This window comes from Pelmatolapia mariae, linkage group LG22 (genome assembly GCF_036321145.2).
Source record: "Pelmatolapia mariae isolate MD_Pm_ZW linkage group LG22, Pm_UMD_F_2, whole genome shotgun sequence".
NCBI lineage: Eukaryota > Metazoa > Chordata > Actinopteri > Cichliformes > Cichlidae > Pelmatolapia > Pelmatolapia mariae.
In genome coordinates this window covers 14,742,823-14,767,678 of record NC_086245.2, presented here as the reverse complement: position 1 = coordinate 14,767,678, position 24,856 = coordinate 14,742,823, and the positions used below count along the sequence as shown (strand labels likewise).

General features: G+C 40.8%; 4 protein-coding genes across 4 annotated transcripts; 3 read left to right on the top strand and 1 right to left on the bottom strand.

The window, feature by feature from the left end:
• Nucleotides 1-647: 647 nt before the first annotated feature.
• si:dkey-266f7.9 (uncharacterized protein LOC100006223 homolog) lies at nucleotides 648-7,139 on the top strand. The gene is made up of 4 exons (XM_065471975.1): nucleotides 648-787; nucleotides 1,329-1,415; nucleotides 5,890-6,460; nucleotides 6,592-7,139. Exons 2-4 carry the CDS (start codon nucleotides 1,345-1,347, stop codon nucleotides 6,886-6,888), a joined length of 939 nt encoding a protein of 312 aa, XP_065328047.1. The 5' UTR covers nucleotides 648-787; nucleotides 1,329-1,344; the 3' UTR covers nucleotides 6,889-7,139.
• A 2,147-nt stretch (nucleotides 7,140-9,286) lies between these two features.
• LOC135933791 (transmembrane protein 272-like) lies at nucleotides 9,287-12,269 on the top strand. The gene is made up of 5 exons (XM_065471970.1): nucleotides 9,287-9,361; nucleotides 9,446-9,488; nucleotides 9,598-9,648; nucleotides 9,759-9,950; nucleotides 11,317-12,269. The coding sequence occupies exons 2-5, from the start codon at nucleotides 9,446-9,448 to the stop codon at nucleotides 11,565-11,567; spliced, it is 537 nt and encodes a 178-aa protein (XP_065328042.1). The 5' UTR covers nucleotides 9,287-9,361; the 3' UTR covers nucleotides 11,568-12,269.
• Nucleotides 12,270-14,507: 2,238 nt separating this feature from the next.
• On the top strand, nucleotides 14,508-17,665 carry mrpl9 (mitochondrial ribosomal protein L9). Its single transcript, XM_065470740.1, has 7 exons — nucleotides 14,508-14,720; nucleotides 15,810-15,969; nucleotides 16,059-16,183; nucleotides 16,289-16,342; nucleotides 16,428-16,529; nucleotides 16,618-16,701; nucleotides 16,913-17,665. Exons 1-7 carry the CDS (start codon nucleotides 14,646-14,648, stop codon nucleotides 17,186-17,188), a joined length of 876 nt encoding a protein of 291 aa, XP_065326812.1. The 5' UTR covers nucleotides 14,508-14,645; the 3' UTR covers nucleotides 17,189-17,665.
• A 109-nt stretch (nucleotides 17,666-17,774) lies between these two features.
• On the bottom strand, nucleotides 17,775-23,072 carry prcc (proline rich mitotic checkpoint control factor). The gene is made up of 7 exons (XM_065470739.1): nucleotides 22,251-23,072; nucleotides 22,114-22,161; nucleotides 20,727-21,212; nucleotides 20,342-20,434; nucleotides 20,016-20,162; nucleotides 19,798-19,863; nucleotides 17,775-19,312 (listed from the first exon to the last, which is right to left on the bottom strand). Exons 1-7 carry the CDS (start codon nucleotides 22,560-22,562, stop codon nucleotides 19,226-19,228), a joined length of 1,239 nt encoding a protein of 412 aa, XP_065326811.1. The 5' UTR covers nucleotides 22,563-23,072; the 3' UTR covers nucleotides 17,775-19,225.
• Nucleotides 23,073-24,856: the final 1,784 nt, after the last annotated feature.

Here is a 24,856-nt window from a genome sequence, read left to right as displayed (position 1 = left end):
GGAGTGTTTGTAGCAGTCTTTTTGCCTCACAGTGGTCATTATTTTGACCATGTCTAGCATTAGCATCTGCCACTGTAACAGCATATATTTGACAGAAAAAAAGGACGTTGCATAACAGGTCTCCTTTAAAGTTTGACAATTAAAAGCTTGCATTTTATCTGAGGGTATGATGTGCCTTCTCTTCTTAATAAGTACTGGAAGTAACCATTATTAGGCCTCCCTCCTATAACTGAATTAAAACCCACCTCACTGCCTTCGATGCAGTTTGTGTAGATCTTTCCTTGTTAGCATTTTCCATTCAATCCATTTAAGTTCTCCTGAAATTTTCATTCCAATATTAACACTGGGCTTATATTAACTTATGAAGACTGATAAATGCTGTGAGAAATCACTCAGCTGTAGCATGACTGCATACAACTGACTTGTACTAAAGAAACATGATAATTTCTCTGTTTTTATTCTCTATTTTAAAACATAATTCAGAAAAAATTAAAGTTTTAAAATATATAAAAACACATATAAAAGTAGATTTTTCATCCACTTCTTTGGCATTATTTTCATTATGTATATTCAGGGACAGTTACCCCTCGCACTGACGCTCCCACCCACCCTCACACATGCACAGTGCTGCACTCCCACCCCTCAACTCCTCCTCTGTATTAGTTCCCACAGTAATCTCCCAGATCACCAAATTTTGCCTCTGACACCTCAACTCCCCGCTCTCCCTGTTCGATACTCCAAGGACGTTTCTGGACTGGACTGAGGACGGACCCCCAGCTCGTTTCAGGTAAGAACAGAAGCAAACAGCGAGGCACATCAGCAGGTTTGACACAGCAGCTGTGGATGTTTGGTTCAGCTCTGGGATTAGAAAGGTTTAAGCCTGCCATTGAAATGGGCCACGGGGTTCAGCAGAGGTCGACCTCGAGCTGGTTCAGAATCAGTTGCTACTGTTCTACTGTTACAGTTTTAGTGCTTTTTAGATTGGCGTGTTTTCATGATGGGAACAGCACTTCAGCTTCTGTTTTCTCTGTTTTTTTCTTCTTACATGTTTCTCGCTGGCACTTGTAATGAAGAGTTTATTACAGACAATATTTTAAATAAATGTATTTTTCAGTGAATTTTTTTTGTGAAAAAAAGAGCTTGCCTTATTTTAATGAACACATTTTTAATAAGTCAGCATGTATATTTGGATGACTGCTCCAAACACGTCATTTTTTACATGCAAGATTTTTCTGCTTTTTTTTTTTTTTTTAAATGGGTCATTTCTATCATTACATTAAACTGGATCTTGGTATTTTTCATGCTCTTAAATTTTAATCTGTTTCCAGGACTGGAAAATCAGAAATGAGGAACAACATGAGACAAGATCCAGTGAAAATGCACAAGTTGTTAATCGAGCTGATGGTCCTGCTGGGGTGAGTAAGTCAAAAAGGGGCTACATACCCACAACAAATATTCTAAGTGCTAATATATTTCCATTTTAGGTTTTAGTCCAGTTCAGTGCAACTTTTATTTCTTATTGCACCAACAGTTCAGAACATCAAGCACACACAATACATCAAAAGAAAAAAAAGTGTGAAAAATCACAGGCTTTAAGCTTAAACCACAATCTATAAAATACAATAAGAAGTACATTTCTGTATGCATGGTCAGTGTGTGTGGAGAGCAAAGAAGCCCATGCTGTAGCAGAGCCGAAGGGGAGGTCCAATGCCAATCATGAAAGGGGTGGCACATTTGACCAATCACAATTATGGAGAAATGTAGTGACAGCAGTGTATGTGTGTACGGAAAATATGAAAGGGTTAAACACACAATATAACACAGCCAAACCAGCAGTGTGAGTGTGTTTGAGGAAAAGTGCTGTACAGTAAGTTTAAGTGCTTCTATCAGTAAAACTGGAAGAGAGTCAATATTTCAAAGGTTCTGTCATGTTTGAGCCAAAGACAGCCTTGGAAAATAGAAGCAGTTAAAAGATTTATTAATACAGTAGTATATTTAAATACAGCAGCACTGATTTTTCCAATTTTGAGAAGCCAGTAGCAGGAATTGCACATCAAGGACAAAGAAGAGACAGCATGAACAATTGAAAATGAAGACTGACACAAGAACTGAGTTTAAAAATTTAACAAGAGCATTACCACTGACAAAAATTGACCAACGAGGTAACAGTTGAGAAGGAAAGCTGTTTTAAATGCTGTGGTGAAGATTAGATGATGGGAGACAGCTGTGCAGCCCCACTGCAGATGGGCACTCCTCTCTGAGGTCCTACAACCAACCAGTGGAACTTCATGAGAACTGGTGGTGAGAAAGACAGAGGGCGTTTATCAATATGCGTACTTGTGCGTACTTGCGTTCTCGTGTACTCGTGATACGTCATCAGTCGGAGACCAAGTACTGTTCCAATTCGAAGTACGCATCACGCCGAGAACGCGAAAAAGTCCCGGATGTGTTCTCGATCTGCCCGTTTTATCGAGCATGCATCGGTGTAGACTTGGGACAGCTAAATATCCCAGAATGCATTTCGTCCAAAACTCAACAGCAGACTCCCGGCACATCGTTTCCAACCCCCCCCCCCCCAAACCGCTTCTCACTACTCAGGTTAAAGAAACCCCAGCAGCTGTCTATAGTATTGAGTGTCCACTAGAATAGAAATAAAAGCGTTCTAACATCTCACCTGCTTGTTTTTATTAAGGTATGTACACGTATGTACATGTACACTATTTTTATTAATAGAGATTTCACTACTGAGGTTAACAATGATATATAAGTCACTTAGATCACTTCTAAATGTTAATGTTTGGTTTATTTCAGTGTTTTATTTGTTCCTGAGTAAACTAGTTTGGCTGTGATTAAAGTTAAGCTTCATAACATGTTACTTACAGTTAAATTAAGAGGGGACGGCAGTAAAAACTCCGGACCTGTGACATCATCACGTACGCTGGTGTTCCGACTGTACAAATCACGAGTCCGTGCTCGCGTACTTGAGAATTGAGAAACGGCCCACGAGTCCGTGCTCGCGTTCTCGGCGGGTACGTACTCCCGTGCGTTCTCGGCGGGTACGTACTCACCGAGAACGCGAGTACGTACTCGCGTACTTGGGCATTGATAAACGGCCAGAGAGTTAGAGGTACAGAAAGGGAGAGTGGCCAGAAGAAGGCCACTGGCCTCCATGACCATGAAGTTTTAGAATCACATATCACATACAAGAAAAAAAAAGTAAAATTATTTGCAGGAATGAAAGAATAAAGTTTCATCTACGATTCTGTTTTCATTTGTCTCGTCTTCGTCTCCTCACCCCTGAATGGCCATGGCAGATGGTTGCCCCTCCCTGAGCCTGGTTCTAATGGGAATTTCTTCCTGTCAAAAGGGAGTTTTTCCTTTCCACTGTGACCAAGTACTTTCTGATAAAGGGTCATCTGATTGTTAGGGTTTTCCTCTGTATTATTGTAAGATTTTATAATCTTACAATACACAAATACTTTGGTTGCTATTGAAAATGATTTAGAACACCCTACTTTCCACGCAATTACTGAGAATTCAGTGGTCAGTAGTTGATGATTTCATACCTTCGGATTTTAATCTTTATTCTGGAGTGGCGATGTACCACATCCTCCTGTGTAGTACTGAAAACCCAGGATTAATCCTGAAGTTATCTGGATAATTTTAAATACTGGCGTAGTGTAGGCCTAATCAATCAATCAATCAATCAATCTTTATTTATAAAGCACTTTTCATACAAAAAAAAAAAACTGTAGCACAAAGTGCTTTACATGGTTAAAAGCAGCCCACCCCACCCCACCCTCCCGCTCACTCCCCACACTCTCATTAACATAAACGGTCATGGATACACACATTCCCCCCCACCCCCCCCACACACACACACACTTAAAGAGTAAAATTGGGCTGGGTACGCATTAGCCAAGTGAGGAAACACTATCACAGGGAGCCGTCTGCACCGGGAGCCGGTCACAGACCGCAGCCTCCAGGCTGGGCACACAGCAGGAGGGAGGCAAAGAAGCCCCCCAGCCAGGCTGAGAGGACCCACAGAGCCCCAGCAGCCACGGTCAATCACAGCCCCAGTGCAGAGAGCCCCCTCCGAGGAAACACTGGAGATATGACCCAATAAGGATATATACAGGATAAAAGAGATAAAATAAATAAGAACGGGATACAATATAAATATAAATATAGTAAGAAGATAAAAAATGAATAAGAATAAAATCAATAAATATTAGGTAAAACCTAAATTAATAATATAAATAGAATAACAGGATAGAATAAATAAGCATAAAATAAACAAACGTTAGGTGAAAGCTAAATTAAAAAGGTGGGTCTTGAGCCTGTTCTTAAAAACATGTACATTCTCTGCGGCCCTGAGCTCCTCCGGCAGGCTGTTCCACAGATGAGGACCATACCACTGAAAAACTGCCTCTCTGTGAGTATGTGTCCTGACTTTAGGGACAATCAAAAGGCCAGTACCAGAAGACCTCAGGGTCCGCGAGGGTTCATATGGTAAAAGCAAATCTGAGAGATAAGAAGGCCCAAGACCATTAAGACATTTAAAAAACAATAAAAGAACTTTAAAATCGATCCTGAAACACACGGGGAGCCAATGCAGCGATTGTAAAACCGGTGTAATGTGGGCCCGCCCTCTGGTCTTCGTCAGCACACGAGCTGCAGAGTTTTGCAAAAGTTGCAAAAGTGAAATATTCTTTTTGGGGAGACCAGAGAGCAGGGCATTACAGTAATCAATGCGACTGGTAATAAAAGCATGCATCAGCATCTCCGTGTTGGCCCGAGAGAGAATAGGGCGGACTCTGGCTATATTTTTTAGATGATAAAATCCAATTTTGGTTACGTGTTTAATATGAGGGATAAAACCAAGCTCAGAGTCGAAAATAACACCCAGGTTTTTCACTTGTAGTGAAGGGCATAGTGAAAATGCCTGTAATTTAGACAAGAGTTTCTCTCTTTGAGCCTCAGGACCGATGATTAAAACTTCAGTTTTGTCCTGGTTAAGCTGTAAAAAGTTTTCTGCCATCCAAGATTTTATATCTAGAATACAGTTAAAAAGGGCATCCATTGGTCTGGTGTCATCAGGAGACACGGAGATGTACAGCTGAGTATCATCAGCGTAACTGTGGAAGTTCGCTCCATGTCTCCTGATGACACCGCCAAGAGGGAGCATATACAAATTAAAAAGTACAGGGCCTAAAACCGACCCTTGAGGCACACCATATGTCATTTTATGGATCTTAGAGGAGCATGTATCCATACACACCATAAAAGTTCTGTCTGAGAGATAGGAAGTGAACCAGTTGTGTACAGCACCAGAGAGGCCCACCATGTGTTTCAGTCTGTTTAAAAGTATAGCGTGGTCTAGTGTATCAAAGGCTGCGCTTAGATCCAGTAGCACCAGGACTGAGAGCTTTTGGGAGTCCCAGTTACATCTAATATCATTTAAAACCTTTAGGAGAGCGGTCTCTGTGCTGTGGTTCACCCGAAATCCAGACTGAAATATCTCTAGGATCTGTTTATCATTCAGAAAATCATTAATCTGAGTAAAAACAAGTTTTTCTAAAATTTTACTTAAAAATGGTAAGTTGGATACAGGTCTGTAGTTATTAAAATCATTACAATCCAAATTGCTCTTCTTCAGAAGGGGCCTCACCACCGCCGTTTTAAAGGCAGCAGGGAAGACACCCAACTGAAGAGAGCAATTCATCATGTATAAAAGCTCAACTTCAAAAAATCCATAAAGTGTTTTAAAAAAGGACTGTCCCATGGGGCAACTGTGACTCAGGTGGATTGATTCTTGACTCTGCACCTGAGAGCAAAAATTTGAGAAGCCCTGCACTAGATAAGTTATTTTATCTGTCTGTGTTTTAGAGTCATTAGTTTGAGTAACGGTGCAATCCAGAGGCCTGACTATGATGACACACCCAACCCAGAGTTCCTCAACCCGGCCTGGATGGCCAGCATCCCTGATGATCGGCTGCTGTCAGAAATCACCATGCCTGGGACCCACAACACCATGGCCCTATATGGTGGTGTGTATGCAGAGTGCCAGACCTGGAGCCTGGCCTCCCAGCTCCTTGCTGGCGTTCGCTTCTTAGACATCCGTGTGCGTCACGTCAACGGAAACCTCACCATTCATCACGGGGTGTCCTACCAGCGAGCGCACTTTGGCGACGTCCTGGAGGGAGTGACTGACTTCCTGCAGCAGTTTCCAACTGAGACAGTGCTAATGCGTCTAAAGGAGGAGTTCAGTGAGACGGGTGACATCTATGGTGCTGTGGTAGACTACATCAATCGCTACTCTCACTGGGACCTGCTGTGGCACAGCCGACTCGTGCCAACCATGAGTGAGGCTCGAGGGAAGATCATCATCCTGCAGAACTTCAATGGGCCAGATCTGGGGATGCGTTATGATTCAATGGACATAGCTGATGACTGGAAGGTCTGTCTACATTTTTATACTCAAACTACCTGTGATGTCAGTAGTGTTTTATATTCATTACCTTGCCTATGTTCCATGTGATCCTACTTGGTTTCTGCACTATTTTAAATTACACTTGGTGTTCCCTCCAGGTGCCCACAGTGGCACATGTGCAGGAGAAATGGCAGAGTGTCTACAACCACTTGGAGGCTGCACCTTCAGGAAACAAAGCCCAGATTTTTCTCACCTTCAGCAGTGGAGCCGGAGTGTTCGCGCACCCCAGGGCTGTCGCACAGCTCATCAACCCACAGCTGTACGAGTACCTGAGGGCCAAGACGGACCTGAACCAGCGCTTTGGAATCATATGCATGGACTTTCCCGCTGCTCCTATTATTCAAATGATCATTGACTTCCAATTAAAAGAGGCTTTTAAGACAGAGCAGGTCTAATAACCCAATTCTTAGCCACTTAACTTCCTCACTGACAAAGTAATTAATCAAACGTTTCGGTGCTAATATCTGACTGAGCTCGACAAAAAGTAATTATGATGGAAAGTTTGCCTGGGATGAAATGTCTCATTTGCGTGTCATTTGCAAAAGATTTGGGGAATAAAATAAATGCAACTCAAAAATAAATCAGAGGTGGCGCCATGTGGAGTTTTTGACAGTAATGAACTGCTGTGAAAGCTGCTGACATGTGTTGTAATTGCTGTGGGTACACTGCAGTGAACATAAATCACCAGTTAGGTCATATGGAAATTGGGATAAAGCTTAAACAAGCCAACTGAGTAATATTAATGTTCTTGAACTCACAGAGTTTAACATGAGTCCAACACTTGAGCTGATATTGAGGTCTTTAGAGAAGCTTGAAACAGCCTTCTCTATGACCTCTAACCAGCACCATAATACCAGGAGTTTTTTTCATCCAGTCGCATGGTGGCAGCATTGCTTTGTTAGTGGTACTCCATCTTCCTCTGGCTTACTGCTTACTGTAAGCAGGGAACAACTAGCTTAACCTTTGCATCTCAGACCCACTCCAGCTGTCCAAATTTGCAGAACTTGAACCACATTTCTTAATTGAAGCTCCATTAAACAAACTCCACAAATTTTTACGCGGCAATGTTTGTTTACTACTCTTGTTTTCATGATAAAACATACTTCTGTAATAAGTGTCTGGAGATCAATGCACTACATCACTTGGGTGGAGGTAGAAACAAGGAAGCTTACGGGACCCTCATTTGCTCCATTCTCATCTCTGCAAGTAAGGAGCAGTACTGCCAACTGCACTCTCTATCACCCACAATCTCAGGCTTAACGTTTGGTGCTGGGATTGAATCATGGGTAATGTAGGCTCCTGGATTTATTTGGAATTTGATCCTTTGGTCCTACAGCCTTAAAAGGGTGCACCTTGTGCAAGCCTTTGAATTTTTTTTTTTGTTTAAAAAAAATTAAACAGTATTTTTCTAAATACTTGACCTGTATAAAAGTGCAATAATAAATTGCTGGGCTTCACCTTTAATTCAGGGATAAGAACAAATCCCCAGTGAAACCCAGTTTAGCACCAGTGGTTTTAAAATGCTGCTTAAAACTCTAAACTGAAAACAAGTAGCCAGTGAGCCATAAAGATTAAAATCACTTTAATCAACTGTTTCTAATATTCAATATTCTGTTGAAAGCTCAGACAGTTTTCTTGTCAGAGCAAAAAGACATAAATCAACAGAATACCTTGTATTATTCAAAGACAATCTTTGTCTGGCAAATACTTTAGTGTTGGTGGCTCTGTCGTCCCAGTCTTGACACCATTTATACGATAAAGGTTACTTTATTTGTCCTTCTATAAAATGATATACAACAAAATTTGTTGCACTTCTGTTTAAAAAATGGTTCTCCCTGTAGTTAAAAAGTAAGAGTAATTGTATAAGGGATGAATAAGAAAGAAAATAAATAACAATAAAGTAAATCTCATACAGTCTGTAATTCAAGGTGCTAACGCAGGGGTGGGCAATTCCAGTGTCCTGCAGGTTTTAGATCTCACCTTGGTTCAACACACCTGAATCACATGATTAGTTCGTTACCAGGCCTCTGGAGAACTTCAGGACATGTTGAGGAGCTAATTTAGCCATTTAAATCAGCTGTGTTGGTTCAAGGACACATAAAACCTGCAGGGACACCGACCCTGGAGTTGGCCTGGAGTTGCCCACCCCTGTGCTAACATATGGTTTTAAAGCAGCATTCAGGGTGGTGACGCCCTCTGTGTTTAAAAAACTATTTAAAAGTCTGTTGCTGTGTGTTTTTAGTGTCCTGTATCATCTGCTTGAAGGCAGAAGTTTGAAGAAATGGAGGTGAGGGTGAGATGAGTCCTTAATGATGTTTGTTGCTTTCTGAAGCACAGTTTTAATGTTCAGCTTCTGTATAAAAACTGTTTGATAGTTGAAGGTGGCAGTCGGTATTTATTGGCACGCGAGAAAAAGCTGATAGTTATAACAGGAAAGCTGATTTTCCTGTGTGCACCACATAAGCTGTCCTGTGGCTTACAATGACCTAGTCCTTGTGCTGCTTCATGATTTAACATGTACCGATTATGTCACTTCAAAATATAAAATGTAAATCATTTTATGATATATATGATTAATCTAAGAAACAGTATGGTTTACAAGATCAGTGGAAGGATTTCATGTGACTAGTTTATATCTTAAAGAAATTTTAACAAACTGCACGTAAACCGTGTCAGATAACAGAGGCTGATTTTTATCATTATTTCCTCTTAGTGAGACAGTGTTGCAACAGTTGCTGAAAGGCTCGAACGTGTATGTCTTAACATCCTGCACTTTGCTAAGAAGTAGCTAACGGCAACTCATGTGTAGTTCTCCTCTTATTTTCTGAATACTTGAAGATTAAAAAGGCTCCACTCACAACTGGACAGGTACCGTAGAGCTCTGCTTCTGCTTCCTCTTCATGTTTTGGCTGTGACAAAACTGTGACTGTAGATATTCACCTCTCTCCACAGATGGATCTGAAGCCTCAAACTGCCTCACAAGTCACAGGAATTGGTAACATTAGTTTCTGCATCTCATTTTTGTCTCACTTTTTCATAGTTTTACCTGTTTTACTGTTAAACCAGTCCTTTACCCTCTGTCTCTTCCTTTTTTGTTTTTGCAGTGGTGGTGAACATTATTTGGTGGATGGTAATGATAGCAGCCATTGGACTGGGTAGGTTTACTAATTTGACAGCTTTAGTGATCCAGTTAGTGAATACAGCACCTTTAGCATTTCGCCTATGATTGATGATGATCTTATATGGTTGTTCTGTTGCATCACAGGGGCCACGCACCTGACAAGTTGTACCATACAGCCCCACATCCCCATTTACCTGATAGTGCTGGGGGCAAACAGCATCCTCTCACTGACTCTGACCTACACCAGCAGCGCCTTTGATGACGGAGCGATCTACGTCCTGTCCACAGCCTGTATGACGGTTCTTCACATCTTCAGTTTTGCCTGGTTCATAGCAGGTGTGAGGGGAAAAAAAACAACTTTCTGCACTCTTCATTTTGCATGAAATTAGACATAAAACTCACATGCACTTACTGGCCAGTTTATTAGATACAACTTTTTAACTGTTTGTTATCACAAATATCTAATCAGCCAATCATATGGCTGCAACTCAGTGCACTCAGAAATGTAGACATGGTTAAAACATCCTGGTGAAATTCAAACTGAGCATCAGAATGAGGAAGTAAGGTGATTTTAAGTGACTTTGAATACAGCATGGTTGTTGGTGCCAGACATGCTGGTCCTTTTTTTTTTTTTTTTTTTTTTTTTTTTTTTTTTTTTTTTTTTTTTTTTTTTTTGAGTATTTCTAGGGATTACAGAAAACGATTCAAAAAAGGAAAATATCCAGTGAGCAGCAGCAGTTCTCTGAAAAAATACTTTGTGGATCCCAGAAGTAAGAGGAGAATGACCAGACTGCTTCAAGCTTATAGGAAGGCAACAGTAACTCAGATAACCATTAGTTAAAACCAAGGTATGCAGAAGAGCATCTTTGAATGTCAAACCTTGGAGCAGAACCTACAGCAGCAGAAAACCACACCAGATGCCACTCCAGTCAGCTAAGAACAGGAACTCAAATGGATAAATATTGCCTGGCATCACAAGCCTTGATTTCTACTAATCAAGACTTTGTAATGGTGTAGGGGACATTTTACTTCTTAATACAAACTGAGGATGTCCTTTCCTTTTATGACCACATTGTTTGTGTCATAATGTGTCCAATGAGTGCATCTATAGTAAATTTGTTAATGTTGGAAATGGAAGTATTTAATCTTATTGGCATTGAGCAGACAAAAAGAAATTTAGGAAATGCTGCATTCACAACCTGGTAGTAATACCACACAAATACTTACACCCTTCCTTATTAGATATCAGAGACCAGTGCACACGATGTGTGGTTTTCAAGGCTCAGTGAATCTATATTTGTGGTGAAAATAAGAAACCACTCTTTCTTGCAAACACATCCATCAGTAACAATCCAACAATTTCCCCCCTTTTTTTTTTTTTTTTTTTTTTTTTTTTTACATTTTGCTTCATGATGCTTAGTTAAAGGATCGTGTAAAATGTTTTTGCAACTTTTACTGAGTTGTGGATCAGTTTGAAAAAATGGTTACGTAACTGTGTGTAACAAATCAGCACATAGTATCTTCCATGGTCAAGAAACAGATGACAGTGGGTTATTTGTCTCTGCCAATCAAATCTGACAGAACCACAGTGAATTAGTTCAAACTGTTGCTGCTGCGACCTTTAAAGTGAATTCATTGTTAAGGTTTCACTCAGAACTGAAGACGTGTTTCCCCCTGTGTGTTGTCTGTCTTCACCTTACAGGCAGCAGCTGGATTTATTCTGTCTATCCTCCAAACTACTTACCTGGAAACGCTCCGTACTGCCACAAGGTGACCTACCAGTTTGCGTTTGTCGTCACTACACTGGTGTGGGTCGCACTGGGTCTCATTTTCTTCTGCGGCTGTTGCTTCGGCATGCTGATCTGCTGCAGGACTATATGTGCTAGACGTCACTTGATACCCAACCGAGGCAGTTTCTATGGTGCAATAAGTGAGTCTGCTGGTGATGTGTGATTTAAATCCCAGATTATGTCCTCAGGTATTTAAGGAAATTGTCTTTTGGCCAGTGATGCAGATGTTGAGCCTCTTTCTGAGGATTGATTTTGTTTTATCACTGTGAGGGTTATTAAAGCTTTCCTCTGCAGCTGCAAACAAGAGTATTTAAAAAAGCACATTTCCAAAAGTCTACTTGATTTTTGTTTTTCTGCAGACTTCTCCCAAATGCCATAAATAAAGGTGGCTTATTGCACCATACACCAAAAAGTTTGAGGTGTTTGCTTTATGTTGCAGCACCTCGGGGTTTTTTTTTTTTTTTTAAGCCCTTCTTGTTTTCCACACGCTGATGAAGTCAGACCTATTAACTGCTGAAACATCACATCCCTTTTACACGCCACCACACCACCACCATGAGTGTGAAACTTCCTGTTTGCACCAGAAAAAAACTGTCAGTGACTCTGCAGTAGCATCTAACAAAATGTTGGTGGTACTGGTATTTTGTGTGTTTTTTGTTTTTTTTATATATTCAGTTCTGCCATGTTTCTGTGAGTCATTTTTAGTGCATTTCAGTATGGTGCACAAAGAATTAACTGAACAGTGTTGCTTGAAAACAAAAGCTTATTTTCTTTTTTTTTTTTTTTTGCATGATTTCATGGTTTTTGAAAAGGGAAAATACTCAACAATCCATGTTATCTTTCTATGTAGCATGAGATTAATATGATTTAGGTTTATGGCAAATTGTTGGCTTTGGCTTTTTTTTTTTTTTTTTTTTTTTTTTTTTTTTTTTTACACCATATTGTGCAATTCAGCAGTGGTAACCTGCAACTGAATCTTCTAATGTAGCTGGATGTACAGAAACAGTTTTAACTAAAACCCATAAAAAAAACACATTAGGCTGGAAAAACTTCCTCACAGGTTCAGAAGTTTTCAGAGTGTTGAGCTTAAAACTTGTGTAACTGTCACTGCATCCAGCAAAAGCACACTGTGGACCCTGTTTTGGTTTTTTTTTTTTTTTTTTGTTTGTTTTTTTTTTTTTTTTAAAAAATGGAGGTCAATTACAGCGATTCGAGCTGGTGCTCCTACATACAGTATATAGGGTGTGTATGTAGAAACCAGTGGTACGGGCCAAATAATTCTAGGTCCAGTGTGTTTTGTTTATGGGTGTTTGCATGTATCCAGGCATCTCTGTGAATGTAGTGGCTTTATATAGTAAATATATTCTAAACAACTGAGAAAACAACAAAAACCTTGAGAATATTTTTAATTTCTTCTGCTTATGTTTTGTTAACTATCTACTGCACTAAAGTCTGTATTGCAAGAATGATATTAAATGTTGTTTACAATAAAATTGAATAGCCCTTTTATTTGGATTTAGGAGGTTTGCCTTGATGAATAAAATAAAAATGCTTTTGCAAAAACCAGTCTTCTCCAGAGGGGGTGGACTCTGTCCCATTCTGAAGTTGGCTTTGGTGAGAGGTGGCAAGCTGGTGTGGGTATCTTCATATGAAGATTGGAGAATTTCCCAGAAGAGAAGGTTTATTGCCTGTGCCTTCGGGTACGGGAACCTGCCCTGACTGTTGTCTGCACTTTAGAGTTCAGTTCAGAGTACCCAGCCTTTTGGAGTCCCTGGGCTTGAGGGTGCTCCACCTGTCGCCCTACTAGGAGACTTCAATGCTCATCTGGGCAACGACAGTGAGACCTGGAGCGGCATGATTGGGAGGAACGGTCTGCTTGATCTGAACCCGAGTGGTGTTCTGTTACTGGACTTCTGTGCAAAAAACAGTTTGTCCATAACGATCAGCATGTTCAACCATAAGGGTGTCCATAAGTGCACATGGCATTAGGACACCGTAGGCCACAGGTCGATGATCGATTTTCTAGTAGTATCACCAGATCTGCAGCAGTATGTTCTGGACACAAGTGAAGAGAGGACCTGAGCTGTCAACTGATAACCACCCGGCAGTGACTTGGATCAGGTGGCAGGTGGTGATGCAGGAAGATGCTGGAAAGATCTGGTGCGCCTCAGTGTTTAGTGGCATTGTGCTGGCAACACCTGGCAGAGGCCCCAGTTTGTGAGATCTTCAGCTCATAGAGGCATAAAGACTTTCTGACTGCCTCTAAGAGATTCTGGGAAAATGTGAGATGACTCAGCAGAGGAAAGGGGTTTCCCACCTGCACTGTGTATAGTGCAGGTGGAGTCCTGCTGACTTCAACTGAGGATATTGTAGTGCGGTGAAAGGAATATTTGGAGAAATTCTTTAATCTGACTGATACATCTTCTATTTAGGAAGCATAGTCTGGGGACGAGAGGGACGACTAGTCCATCACTGGGGGTGAGGTCACTTAGGCAGATAAACGTGACAGTCGCACAAAAATGTTGAGACATTTTTAGAGTACATGTTTGAGAACAAAAAATTCCTTTGGAGACAAGAACATTTACATTCTAGATCTCCAAAAAACTCGGTTTTAAAACACATGAAAAAGTGAAAAGTCTCTCTTGTGTTAAATCATTATTGTGGAAAGTACAAATTAAGTAAAAAAAAGTTACTGTTGATTAAAATGTGTTAATAATTTACAGATTAATGATGAATCTCATAAATCATGACGCATTGCTTTATCCTACATAAACTGCCTTTATAAGTATCGGTATCTGTATTGTATCTGCAATATTGGCAATGCACTTACTTGGTATCGATACAGCACTAGCAGGCGATCCTGAGGCGACCTCTAAAAAGGGAGCCGCTGAAAGAATTGCCTGATTAAATGATTGCCTACAAAATGTTCAGTCTTTACACGTTAAAATAAAAATATCATGAATCATATGACGAATATTTTCGTTATTTTCGTTATTGCGTTCTATCCATATTTACATTTGAGTTTTTTTTCCTTTTTTGAGTTTGAGGTATTTTAAGTCAGGCTTTTTTCTGGTCCTCTGTGCAGCTGGTGGGGTCCTCCTACGCCACACAACAAGCGACGCTGTCAGGCATGCTGTAGACAGGCTAGAGGTGAATTTACAGAGACCGGAGATAAACTGATGGTAAAGCTGCTGCAGGAAGACTTACCTCTGATTTGTGTTGAAACGAGTGTTGCGGGAGCATGTGGAGCCGCCTCGTCCTCCAGGCTCTGCTCGGCCAGCCTGCCGCCAGGAGCTTCTCTCTGACTGCTGCTCAGGTCGGTGTTTCCAGAGGCTCTGCGCTCTCCTGCACCACCGCAAATCTCTGTGCTCTAGCCCGCACAGTGCATCCACTGTGCTAAAAGACAGAGATTTGTAGTCTCTACCAGATTGTTTAGATTTTGTATAACAAAGTTGACACCAATTACTTTTAGTTAGCTTATAATAAACCAGGTTGAGACATACCAATAAAATAAATGCAGTTTTATACAGAAATTCCACACTAAGCACGACTCTCATAGAGGTTTAAGTCTGAAGTGCTATTGTGGTAGAGTTTCTAGAAATTATCTAGAAACCTGCTTGAGCTAGATCCGTCAATTTGTTAAGGTTATACAGACTCCATGGAGCATAGATGCTAAAAACCATCTAAACACCCACCTACGTACCTTGAATGTACTTTATTTTTGAGAAAGCTAATGACAGTAGGGACTAGAGATTTAGCATAATGCCCATTAATACGCGTCTTTCTTCTGCACTATTTTCAGGTAGATCTTTGATGGGCAGAGGGTTAATTTCTTGTTGTCAAAAATATTTACATAAAAATATCCTCAGGATGTACAAATTACAGTTATTATTAGTTGGCTCACTTATTTTGTGGGTGGATGTGCCAATTGGAAGGTTGGTGGTTGATGTAAGGAGCTTGGAAAGAAAAGCGTCTGGACTTCTTAAAGTTTCTTGAAGTCCAGACGCTTTTCTTTCCAAGCTCCTTAGACTACGATGACCTGGATGACTGAGAACCTTCACAGTCATGTTGGAGGTCGATCCTTGGCTCCTCTAATCTTCATGCTGAAGTATCATTGGGCAAGATACTGAACCCCAGATTGCCCCTCATGCATCCACTGCACTGTGAGTGTGTGAATGTTAAGTTAAAAGCACATTAACACAGGGGAGGAAAAAAACCCTTGTTTGAATGTTTATTTGTAAAAAGTGCTTAACTGAGGGATAAAGCAATATATATGTATGAATGTATATTTAACAACCTTAATAACATTCTCAGTACATGAAATTAATGATTTGAAGTATCACAGAAGCTAGAGTCCACTTTCAAAATGTGTAAAGTCACGTGTGGTTGCTTGATGTTTCTGCAGAACACAGTCGTGGTGGAGCGATGGTGGCAAGTGCCCTTATCCAAAGTAGGGAGTCCACCGAGGCTTCACCCTCGAAGACACAGAATCTACAAGCTGGTCGAGGATACCAAGCATGCTCCTAAGGAGAAGATGGAGCTCATCCTGACTCAGACGGTACCAAGTGAGTATCACAAGGAAGTTTAAACTAGTAACGATGTGTTTTCTAAAATTCTTTGTAATATGAAAACATCTTTTTGTTTTTTGTGACAGAGCTCGGCGGGCGAGGAGACACCGTGTTTGTAAGAAAGTCTGTTGGACGAAACAAGCTGCTGCCTCAAGGCCTCGCAGTGTATCCATCACCAGAGAACAAACAGATGTTTGCAGAAGAGCTACGTGTGTGTACTCCATTTATATTCCATCATATATTTCAAATGTATTAAAGAGCAGTACTCAACATCACCTTTGTTTGTTTGTTTGTTTGTTTGTTTTTGTTTACACAGCTTTTGCGTGAGGGGAAAGCAGGAGACAGAATCCAAACCCGCACAGGACAACTGGTAAGTTTCATCTCAGGCGCTTTTGCTCAGTACAACAAATAGTTTTAAAACGAAGATTTTAACAGGGGTTTCTTTCTGTTTTCAGACTGTGGAGCTCCTGAAATGCTCCAAGCTAAAGATAAACAGAATGCCCTCCGAGGAGTTTCAGCTCAATAAAGAAGTAGTCTGCAGACAGTTTGCTAAGAAGGTGTGATGTCTTTGACTCAGTTTTTATCCATGTTTCTAATTAATTCTGTTAACCAGATAAGATATTCATATTGCTTTTGTTCCCGTAGTTGGGGATAGTGGTGCCACCTCATGCACTGAGTCTTCCATTTGAACCTATTAAGGATGTAGGTGACTACTGGTGCGATGTCATGGTAAGATAAACTATATCAGTGCATCTCATGGGCAACCATTTGCACCAATTGTAGCTTCATATAGTGTCTTTGTAGCAGAAAGAAGTTGTAGTTACTCCATGTAAGCTCCATGCTGCAAAAAAAGCAATTGTTTTCCTATTATTCTTATAATAAATAAACTGCTGTTTTACCAGGTAACACACTGCTCATGTTTCTATGTTATTTCTTTCAGGTTAATGGCTTGGACACTGTTCGCGTTCCCATATCTCTGTTCCCATACCAGGATCCGTCTGCAAGCTCTCAGCGGCAGTTGAAAGCCCAAAAGCGGCAGCAGGCAGCTGCAGCTGATTCAGAAGCTGCTGATGAGGAGGGCGCCGTTTTAAAGGCAGTTTCTGACGCAGGGGCCGAGGCCGAGGCTGGTGAAGAGCCTGCAGGATCCACTGCCGCAGCTACACAGACAACGGCAGACACAACAGCACCACCAAGTGGAAGCCTGAAAAAAGATTAAAGGACTCAAAATGTGGATGATGTTTGGCTGTAATGCACATGTGTGCGTAGCAACAGCTGTCTGTGTGTCTATTAAAATTGCTCAGAGTGTCACATTCTGATTATTTTGAACAGTGTTAAAATAGCCGTCCATCTTGTACTGCTTATCTGGGTTATCCTGGTTATCGGGGCAGCAGTCAGATACCAACACTCCTCCCTCTCCCCATCCACTTCCCCGGGACACTGAGGGGTTCCCAAACCAGCTAGAGGCATAATCTCTCTCCAGTGTGTCCTATGTCTGACACAGGGTCGCCTCCTGCCCAGGAGGAAGTATACTGGCAGTGTGGAGGTGTAGCATCTCCACTATCGAGTCCTCCCGAATGACCAGGCTCCATCTAAGGGAGAGTCGACACACTTTAAAACAATATTTATAGCAGTTTTTAAAATCAGTTTTCAGGATGAGAATAAATAACACAAAACTGGTAAAGAGCCATCAGGATCAGCAGCTACACAGGAAACCTTTGAGTGGGAAAGTTTGTTTTACTGTATGCAGTATGAGTATTATTGTGATAGTACCAATAATGAAAACTGCCCATAGACATACAAAGTGTAAGCAGTCAAGAAAATCAAAAGTTTATTGATCAATTTTAACTCGACAATGCACAAAAGTAAATGGTAAACCAAAAACAAATTATTCCGAGGAATGCTGTTTAATGTCATGTTAGTGGAGTGCCAATACAGTTGTGTGGTTTGCAAGTCGTTGCATGAGATTTGCTGAAATCAAAGCTCTGCAATTTATTTTCCCGTCTCATCGGCGTAAGGATATACGAGCAGCCTGTCAGCTTCTTTCTTCTGCTCGTGTTTAGAATTTAGCTGTAGTATTTGAGGCAGATCAGATTGTGTAATTGTTTCTGATAAGTTGTTTTCTGATAAGAGTTCACATTTAAAGTTTGACAATGCAAGATGTATGAAATGTATTGCATTTAGAGGAAAACTGGCTCAGGTTTGAACACTTCTGCTGTCGGGACAAAGAACAGAGGACTCGTGGAGGCTTGACTATTGCTTTGGTAAAGACAAAATGTAGTTACATAGAGTCTGGAGATATAAAAAGCGTATTTTTACTGCTTTCCATCTGAAAGAGAAAGTTGAACAAATCACTGAATTTCCCCCCAAAATTTGATGTTTAAAAAGAAGAAAAAAATACATATAAAATGTTTAAAAATGAATGTAATCTCCATTTTTAAGGTGGGTGTTTTGCTTTTAGCACCGCCCACCAGATGCTGCTACCATGTTAAAAATCATATTGATTTATAGTCTTCAGTGTTTCCTCAGAGCAAGAAGACAATGACGTTCATGTTTGGTTCTCTGGTCTTTTTCAGTTTTCCAGTGGGAGAAAATGAAACGCACATTAAAAAGTAAGAAAAATAAAACTTTTACAAACAAAAGTAGGTATCATAGTTATATAATAGCAAACTTCTTATTACTAATGAGCAATTGCAGCAAGTACATGTTTATCAGAAAACAGTCGATCCTGTGTGCAGATATGTAACACGTCACAGCTTTCCAGTGACTCCAGCTTGTTTAAAATGAATAATATCCAGATTTCATTAATAACTTGTATCATTCCCAGAGAACCAAACCTTTGTTTCTGTAGATCACAAAGAAGTACAACATGAACAGGAAGCATAAACATTCAAAGGAAAAACATTTAGAATAATGGCCACTTCAGAGTCACTTTACATCTGTTCTGCCAATGACGGAGCAAAAGTACCTTAAAAATACTGTTACATAAGTATAGTGCCTCTATTTAATATAAATGACAGTGAACGGGGAGTGTAGCGGTTGTGGCTGGATCTTAGATATAAGAATAACACCTGGTCAAACAACAGAACTACTGAATATTAACAGGTCAACACAAATACAGGATGGAGGGCAGGAAGGAAAATCTGTATCCAGACTGTATGCTTATTGTTTCTAAACATTTTTCCTCTTTGTGGAAGTATATTTGGAAAGCTCTACTCTAATTTCTGTATGCCACCACAGTCCACAGTCATGATGTTTAGAAGCCATATTTGGCCTGGGTCTGTCGGCGGGTTAACCTGTTTTCTGCCCAGTTGTTTTTCAGCTCCAGCTCACGTTCCTTTGCCTGTGAAACGACAGGGAAAGTAAGAAATGTTGTTTATTTGAACAGATTTCCAATAAGAAGACAAGAGATGCAGCTACAGTGAGCTAAACCATGTGGGATCAGTAAAGTATGCAAACCTACTCTGCGGGTCAGACTACAAGGGAGGGAACACCTACGCATAACAAAGCTAACACTAGCATTCTGGCAGAGATAAGGGCAACTATTTAGCTTTTCCTAATCCTTTGTGCAGGCTTCTTTCTTGCAGCTTATTGTGCTAATCACTGGCACACTGCAGCTGACAACTAGGTTTTAGGTTAGCTCTGTACAAACAGGCTACCAAGCAGAAGTATTACGTGTCTACACATGCCGCACAGAGTGCAGATTTCCACTCTGTCTCACTTTCAAAACAAGCAGAAAAATCATCTGTGAAGTTGGACTGCGGCTACAAAGTCTTGAATGAAATCTACATCATACAAATGCACAATTTGTGTTTTAGCAGCACCCACCTGGTGGATGAGATAAGTTATCTGATGCTTGCGTCGCTGCTGTCCTGTAGGTTGTTCTCCTCTTTTCTGTGGAAAGGTAAAAAAAAAAAAAGCGGGTGTTACATTAAATTAACGGAAATATTCCATCTTAAAATCATGCTGTGCATCAAAATTTTAGTGAAAGGAACATAGGACAATCTGTTGCAAAAACAAAAGAGGAAGCGAGCCGATCGGATCACCTTGCTAAAGGACTGCCGATGCTGCTTCTCTTCGGTCATGTTCTTGGTCATCCACTGCTGGTTGCCGCTCAGCTGGTCGTCGCCTTTGATCTCCAGAAACTTCACCTCCTCTTTGCCCCTGTTTCTTTTCCCCTGCAGCCGCATGAACTGCAGGACAAAGAAAATACCGGTTAACCAAAACCTTTTCTTAATTAAGAGCCTCTAGTTGAGGACAAAGCAATGATAACACCATATAGCACAGGTACAAAAATCAGCCTATGTAAATAATAGAATTTGCTCTGATAACAAATAAGAAAAATGAGGCACACAAGTAGCATAGTTCTTACCGCTTCATCATCAAACATGGCTGAGTTGCCGGGCTCTTCAGCCTCTGCTATTCCCGGGTTGGGATCTTGGTAATATGGCTCATTGTAGTATCCCTGTTCAAGCAAAAAGACATAGGATAACAATATAATTCATTCATGTTAGCTACATTGTGACTCTTGTAATTGAGAGTCTGGCACAGCATTCATACTTTAAAAGATATCTTTATCTTAACTGAAGTGCAGGCATGTCTGAACTAACATGATTTATGACTTATTCGTGAGGGGAGCATAGGAATTTGAGTCACACTAAGTATTTTAGGATAAGCTGGCATCATCTAATTGAACATAATGACTCAAGTTAACAGCATGAATCTGATACATATGTACAGTATAAAGTCATTATTACCGGAGGAAAAGCCTCTGGGCCTGCTATGGGTTGCTCATATTCATTATATTGACCTCCCCATGTGCCACTTGTCTCATGTTTTCCCCCAAAGTCGAGAGGGGCATCCGACTGCCCCGGTTCATCGGGAGCTGCAAAAGGAAGGGGCTCTGTAAGGGCTCCTGGCTCAGGGTCCAAGCTGGGGACGACTGCAGGTAGAGGCTGAGAGCTCTCGCCTAGAGAAAAGTAGTTCTGTGGGGTTATGTCCTCTTCATTATCCTGGTCATCTGAAGCTATCTGTCTAGCCAGCTGGAGGGCAGCTGACTTTGCTGCAGCTTTGATGGCGGAGGGAGACGCACTAGAACCAAGACCATGTGCAGGGGTTCCAGGTTTGGGTGCTTTCGGTTCTTGCCTTTTAGTTAGCGAATGAGGGATCAGAGGTCTGTCCGTCTCCTTCACTGTCAGGTTTTTGGGTTGTGGCAGAATGGAGGACAAGCCTGTACCTGCACCCTGGCAGAGAAAGGAGATATGGGTTGAAAGAGAGAGGAAATGGCAGCTACATCATAGGAGCAAGTTGTTACACTATGAAATCTGAGGGAAATAAGATATTCTTTGTCACTGGTTCCTACTTTTTTATTTAATTTTAACCTCAATTAAAGAATAGAAACAATGAGAAGAGTGAAGTGGCAGACCTACATCTAAGCTAGAAATCATACAACGTGTATTTACATGCAAACCACTGTGCAAGCCAGGTTAATCTGCAGTATTTTATAACAAATAAGCATTTAGATTTTGTGTACACAAGCCTATAACATGTTTACAAGCTCATTACACTGAGGTAACATTTTATTCAAGAAACAGCATAGAGACCTTTCCCCAACACCAACATTGGTGCCTCACTGGTATATATGTATGTTGGACTATATCAATGCCTGTTTTGTATTTTTACTATTTACTACCATTTTATCTAATTCAGAAATACGTTTATTCCACATTCCCAAAAGGTTGATTGTGTTCATCTGGATGTAGCGTTTCCAATGGGAGAAACATTTCGTCACTCATCCAAGTGACTTCTTCAGTCTCAGCTGACTGCAGGTTTACCCAACCTTATAAACAGTACATCTGCACAATAACTGAAACCAGCCCACTGAATGAACAATGGACTGTGAGGTCAATTCCTTGATCACTAATATGCAAATTTTCATGACCATTGATCAAAAAACCACTGATCATTGATCAAAGACCACTGATCAATGGCCATGAATACTGCAGTCAGCTGAAACTGAAGGAGTCACTTGGATGAGTGACGAAAGGTTTCTCCCATTGAAAACGCTACGTCCAGATGAACACAATCAACCGTTTGGGAATGTGGAATAAACTTCACATAACTGCATGTGTCTGATTTCCTTACCTGATTTTGTAGTTTCTTCGTTGCTGGTTCGTCATCATCCGAGTCTGACTATGAACAACAGGATTACAGATGATGAATTAAAACCTTATTTTGTGCAAGAGGTATGAGCAAACAGCTTGAAGTGGCTCAGTACTCACATCCTGCCTCTGGATCTGCGGCACGGTGATCTTGACGGGCTCTGTCCGTTTCCTTGGCTTGGGTAGGCTGGAGAATAAGCTTCCCTTAGATGGCTGAGGATCTGGATCATCGGCTGATGAGCTATCCTCTGCTGCAGTGCTCAATGCTGTCTTCTTGGCTGGCCCTTCGGTCCCTCCTGCCGATACCGGTTTTTTAGGAGCAGGCAGGAGTGAGAAGAGCCCTCCTGCGCTGGGTTTGCTCTCCGGCACGGCAGAGGTGGAGGTTTCCTCTGAGTCGCTCTCATCACTGCTGCCATAGGCGACTAAAGACATGTTTGCTGATGTTATTAAAGATGAGCAATCTGCAGAAACTCGTGGACATGGATAACCTCTTCTCCTTGATCTCAAGAAGCCGTACTCACACTGGCTTATCCGACGAACTGACTTCTGTTAAAAGGTAAGGGAATCTCTGATCGCTAAAGCTGCGATGATAACGACATGAAGCCGAGCGAAGCTGTAGTAGAATATAGCGCAGGGAGTTAAAAGGGGTCGCCGCAGTGAAATAACTGACTCAAAGCTCTGTCCAAGTTCGCAATGCTAGCCAGTGTTAGCTAGGCCACCGCAACAAACGATATCAGCTAGCTGACCGCTGTGTCCCAGAAAAAAAAATCAGCTCTCCTTAAAAGTGCTATTATAAATAAAACAGCAGCTGTGTTGTTTCACACCACAACTCAGGACTTTACTGTGTTGTTTCGCCAACAAAATAAGCTCGTTTAGTCCCTTGGCTCCATCAAAACATTCGCCTCCATCGTTCGTGATCGAAAATGCGACAACTGCGCAGCTTTTTGCGCAACACTCTTCTTCTTCTCCCCTTCATTAATCACATTTTAAACAACTTCAGACCACTATCGCCCCATATGGCTCGAATAGGGAAACAATATGATTTCGAAGCATATCTATACTTTTGATTATCAGGACTGTACCAACAACTGGCGTCAACCTTTAAAAGATTCGTATTTTTTGCTGTAGTAAACTGTTCTGCTTCAGTAATTTTAAATGTATACATATTTAGAGCAGCAAAATTATACAGAAATCATAAAAAGTGAAGACTTGAGCATTTATACATTTTGTCCTCTTTTACTCTTGCCCTTCTGAAAAAAAATGCCAAAACAGTCTTTAAACAATAAAGTTGAAATAAAGAAAGAAAAGAAAATCAGTGACCTCAGATAAGATTCATGGATGTAGAGAAGGATGATAGACAGGGGGCTGGTGTGAGTGACTCTAATTAGAGTGAGACAGAGGCGACCCTCGAAAGGGAGCAACCAAAACAAGACAAAGAAGAACAAGTCACAGTAATGTTATTGTTTAATTCAATTTTATTCATGAACTCACACTTCATGACAATAGCATGAACTACAGGAAAAACTAGGTAAAAGCTCACGAAATGCAGTATATGCATATAAACACACCTGGAGTGTAGGTGAGTGGAGGAGAAATGCTCAATGTGCAGCCTCTCCAGCTCCAAGGTTATCCTGTTTATTTCTTCTCATCATCGTCATTGTCTACCCATGCACGTTACAAAATTGCAGCAAACTGTGTACATAATAATATTCACATCATCAAATGGGCGATTAATTGATTGTCATTTGGTGTGGTCTAAGCCTATCAAAGAATTGGATGAGAAATATCACGTTAGCTAGAAGTCAGAAACAGGATTTAAACCTTTAAGCTTCAATTCAAATGTGACAGTGGAGCTGTCTGCTTGTTGAAGTAACTGAAAGCGTTTTTCTCCTCCTTTATATAATTGATTTGTGGCCATTAATGGAGGATTTTATAGGTTTCCATGAGTGGATTGTGAAATGAGAATGGATAATTAATCTTCGATGGGTGTGTCACCTTTACCAGACAGCCTGCTGGGCTCATACTTTTGCACTACAGGAACTTTAGTCATATTAAATTTGAACACTGTGGTATGTTCACAGGACTTTAATCTCTCTTTACATTTTTTGGTTAATCTAAAATGTGCTGTAGTATGAACCACGGTTGTGCTGAATAAGACCTTCACAGGATCACCAGTGTGACCACCAAGGCCAGCATTACACAAGTGTGAGGTAAACATCTGCCATCAACGATGATAAGATTGCACAGGCTCTTGGTCTTACCCAGTGGAAGGATTTGAAAGAAACTGTATTAAGTAATTATTATAACTAGTGTAGAATTTAGAGTCTGTCAGAGTGCCTGTGTTACCTGATTTAGCAAAAGTTTGTAAAATTTCCTGGTTACTTTAAGCTTTTGTTAAAGCCCACTTGTTAAAAATCACAGTCCTAGTGGGTGTCTTGTTTTTTGAAAGCCAAAACCTCCTTGGTGGACATCGAAAATGCCAATACATAGGAAACCCCCTGAATCTGGTTGATTAAGAAAAATAATAAAGTTATCTATGAGACTTACTACTAATTATCTTGAACATTTGTACTTGTTTTTAACCAGATATTTAACTCTTAGTTAAGTTCCCTATTAATCACCTCAGGTTGTAAACATATTACAAGCATGGCCTTTTTAAAGACCTTTTGGTGAAGTGTGAATTGTAGGCTCAGTTTTCCACCTAGTATGTGTGCTGCTATAGTCCA

Coding starts and splice junctions, on each gene's coding strand:
- si:dkey-266f7.9 (XM_065471975.1), top strand. CDS start 1,345: ATGAGGAACAACATGAGACAAGATCCAGTGAAAATGCACAAGTTGTTA. Junction 1,416..5,889: donor GAGCTGATGGTCCTGCTGGG/GTGAGTAAGTCA, acceptor TCTGTGTTTTAG/AGTCATTAGTTTGAGTAACG. Junction 6,461..6,591: donor ACATAGCTGATGACTGGAAG/GTCTGTCTACAT, acceptor TGTTCCCTCCAG/GTGCCCACAGTGGCACATGT.
- LOC135933791 (XM_065471970.1), top strand. CDS start 9,446: ATGGATCTGAAGCCTCAAACTGCCTCACAAGTCACAGGAATTG. Junction 9,489..9,597: donor CTCACAAGTCACAGGAATTG/GTAACATTAGTT, acceptor TTGTTTTTGCAG/TGGTGGTGAACATTATTTGG. Junction 9,649..9,758: donor GATAGCAGCCATTGGACTGG/GTAGGTTTACTA, acceptor GTTGCATCACAG/GGGCCACGCACCTGACAAGT.
- mrpl9 (XM_065470740.1), top strand. CDS start 14,646: ATGTGGAGCCGCCTCGTCCTCCAGGCTCTGCTCGGCCAGCCTGCCGCC. Junction 16,343..16,427: donor AAACCCGCACAGGACAACTG/GTAAGTTTCATC, acceptor TTCTGTTTTCAG/ACTGTGGAGCTCCTGAAATG. Junction 16,530..16,617: donor GCAGACAGTTTGCTAAGAAG/GTGTGATGTCTT, acceptor TTGTTCCCGTAG/TTGGGGATAGTGGTGCCACC.
- prcc (XM_065470739.1), bottom strand. CDS start 22,562: ATGTCTTTAGTCGCCTATGGCAGCAGTGATGAGAGCGACTCAGAGGAA. Junction 21,213..22,113: donor CGAAGAAACTACAAAATCAG/GTAAGGAAATCA, acceptor TTTCTCTGCCAG/GGTGCAGGTACAGGCTTGTC. Junction 20,163..20,341: donor CCATGTTTGATGATGAAGCG/GTAAGAACTATG, acceptor TTTGTCCTGCAG/TTCATGCGGCTGCAGGGGAA.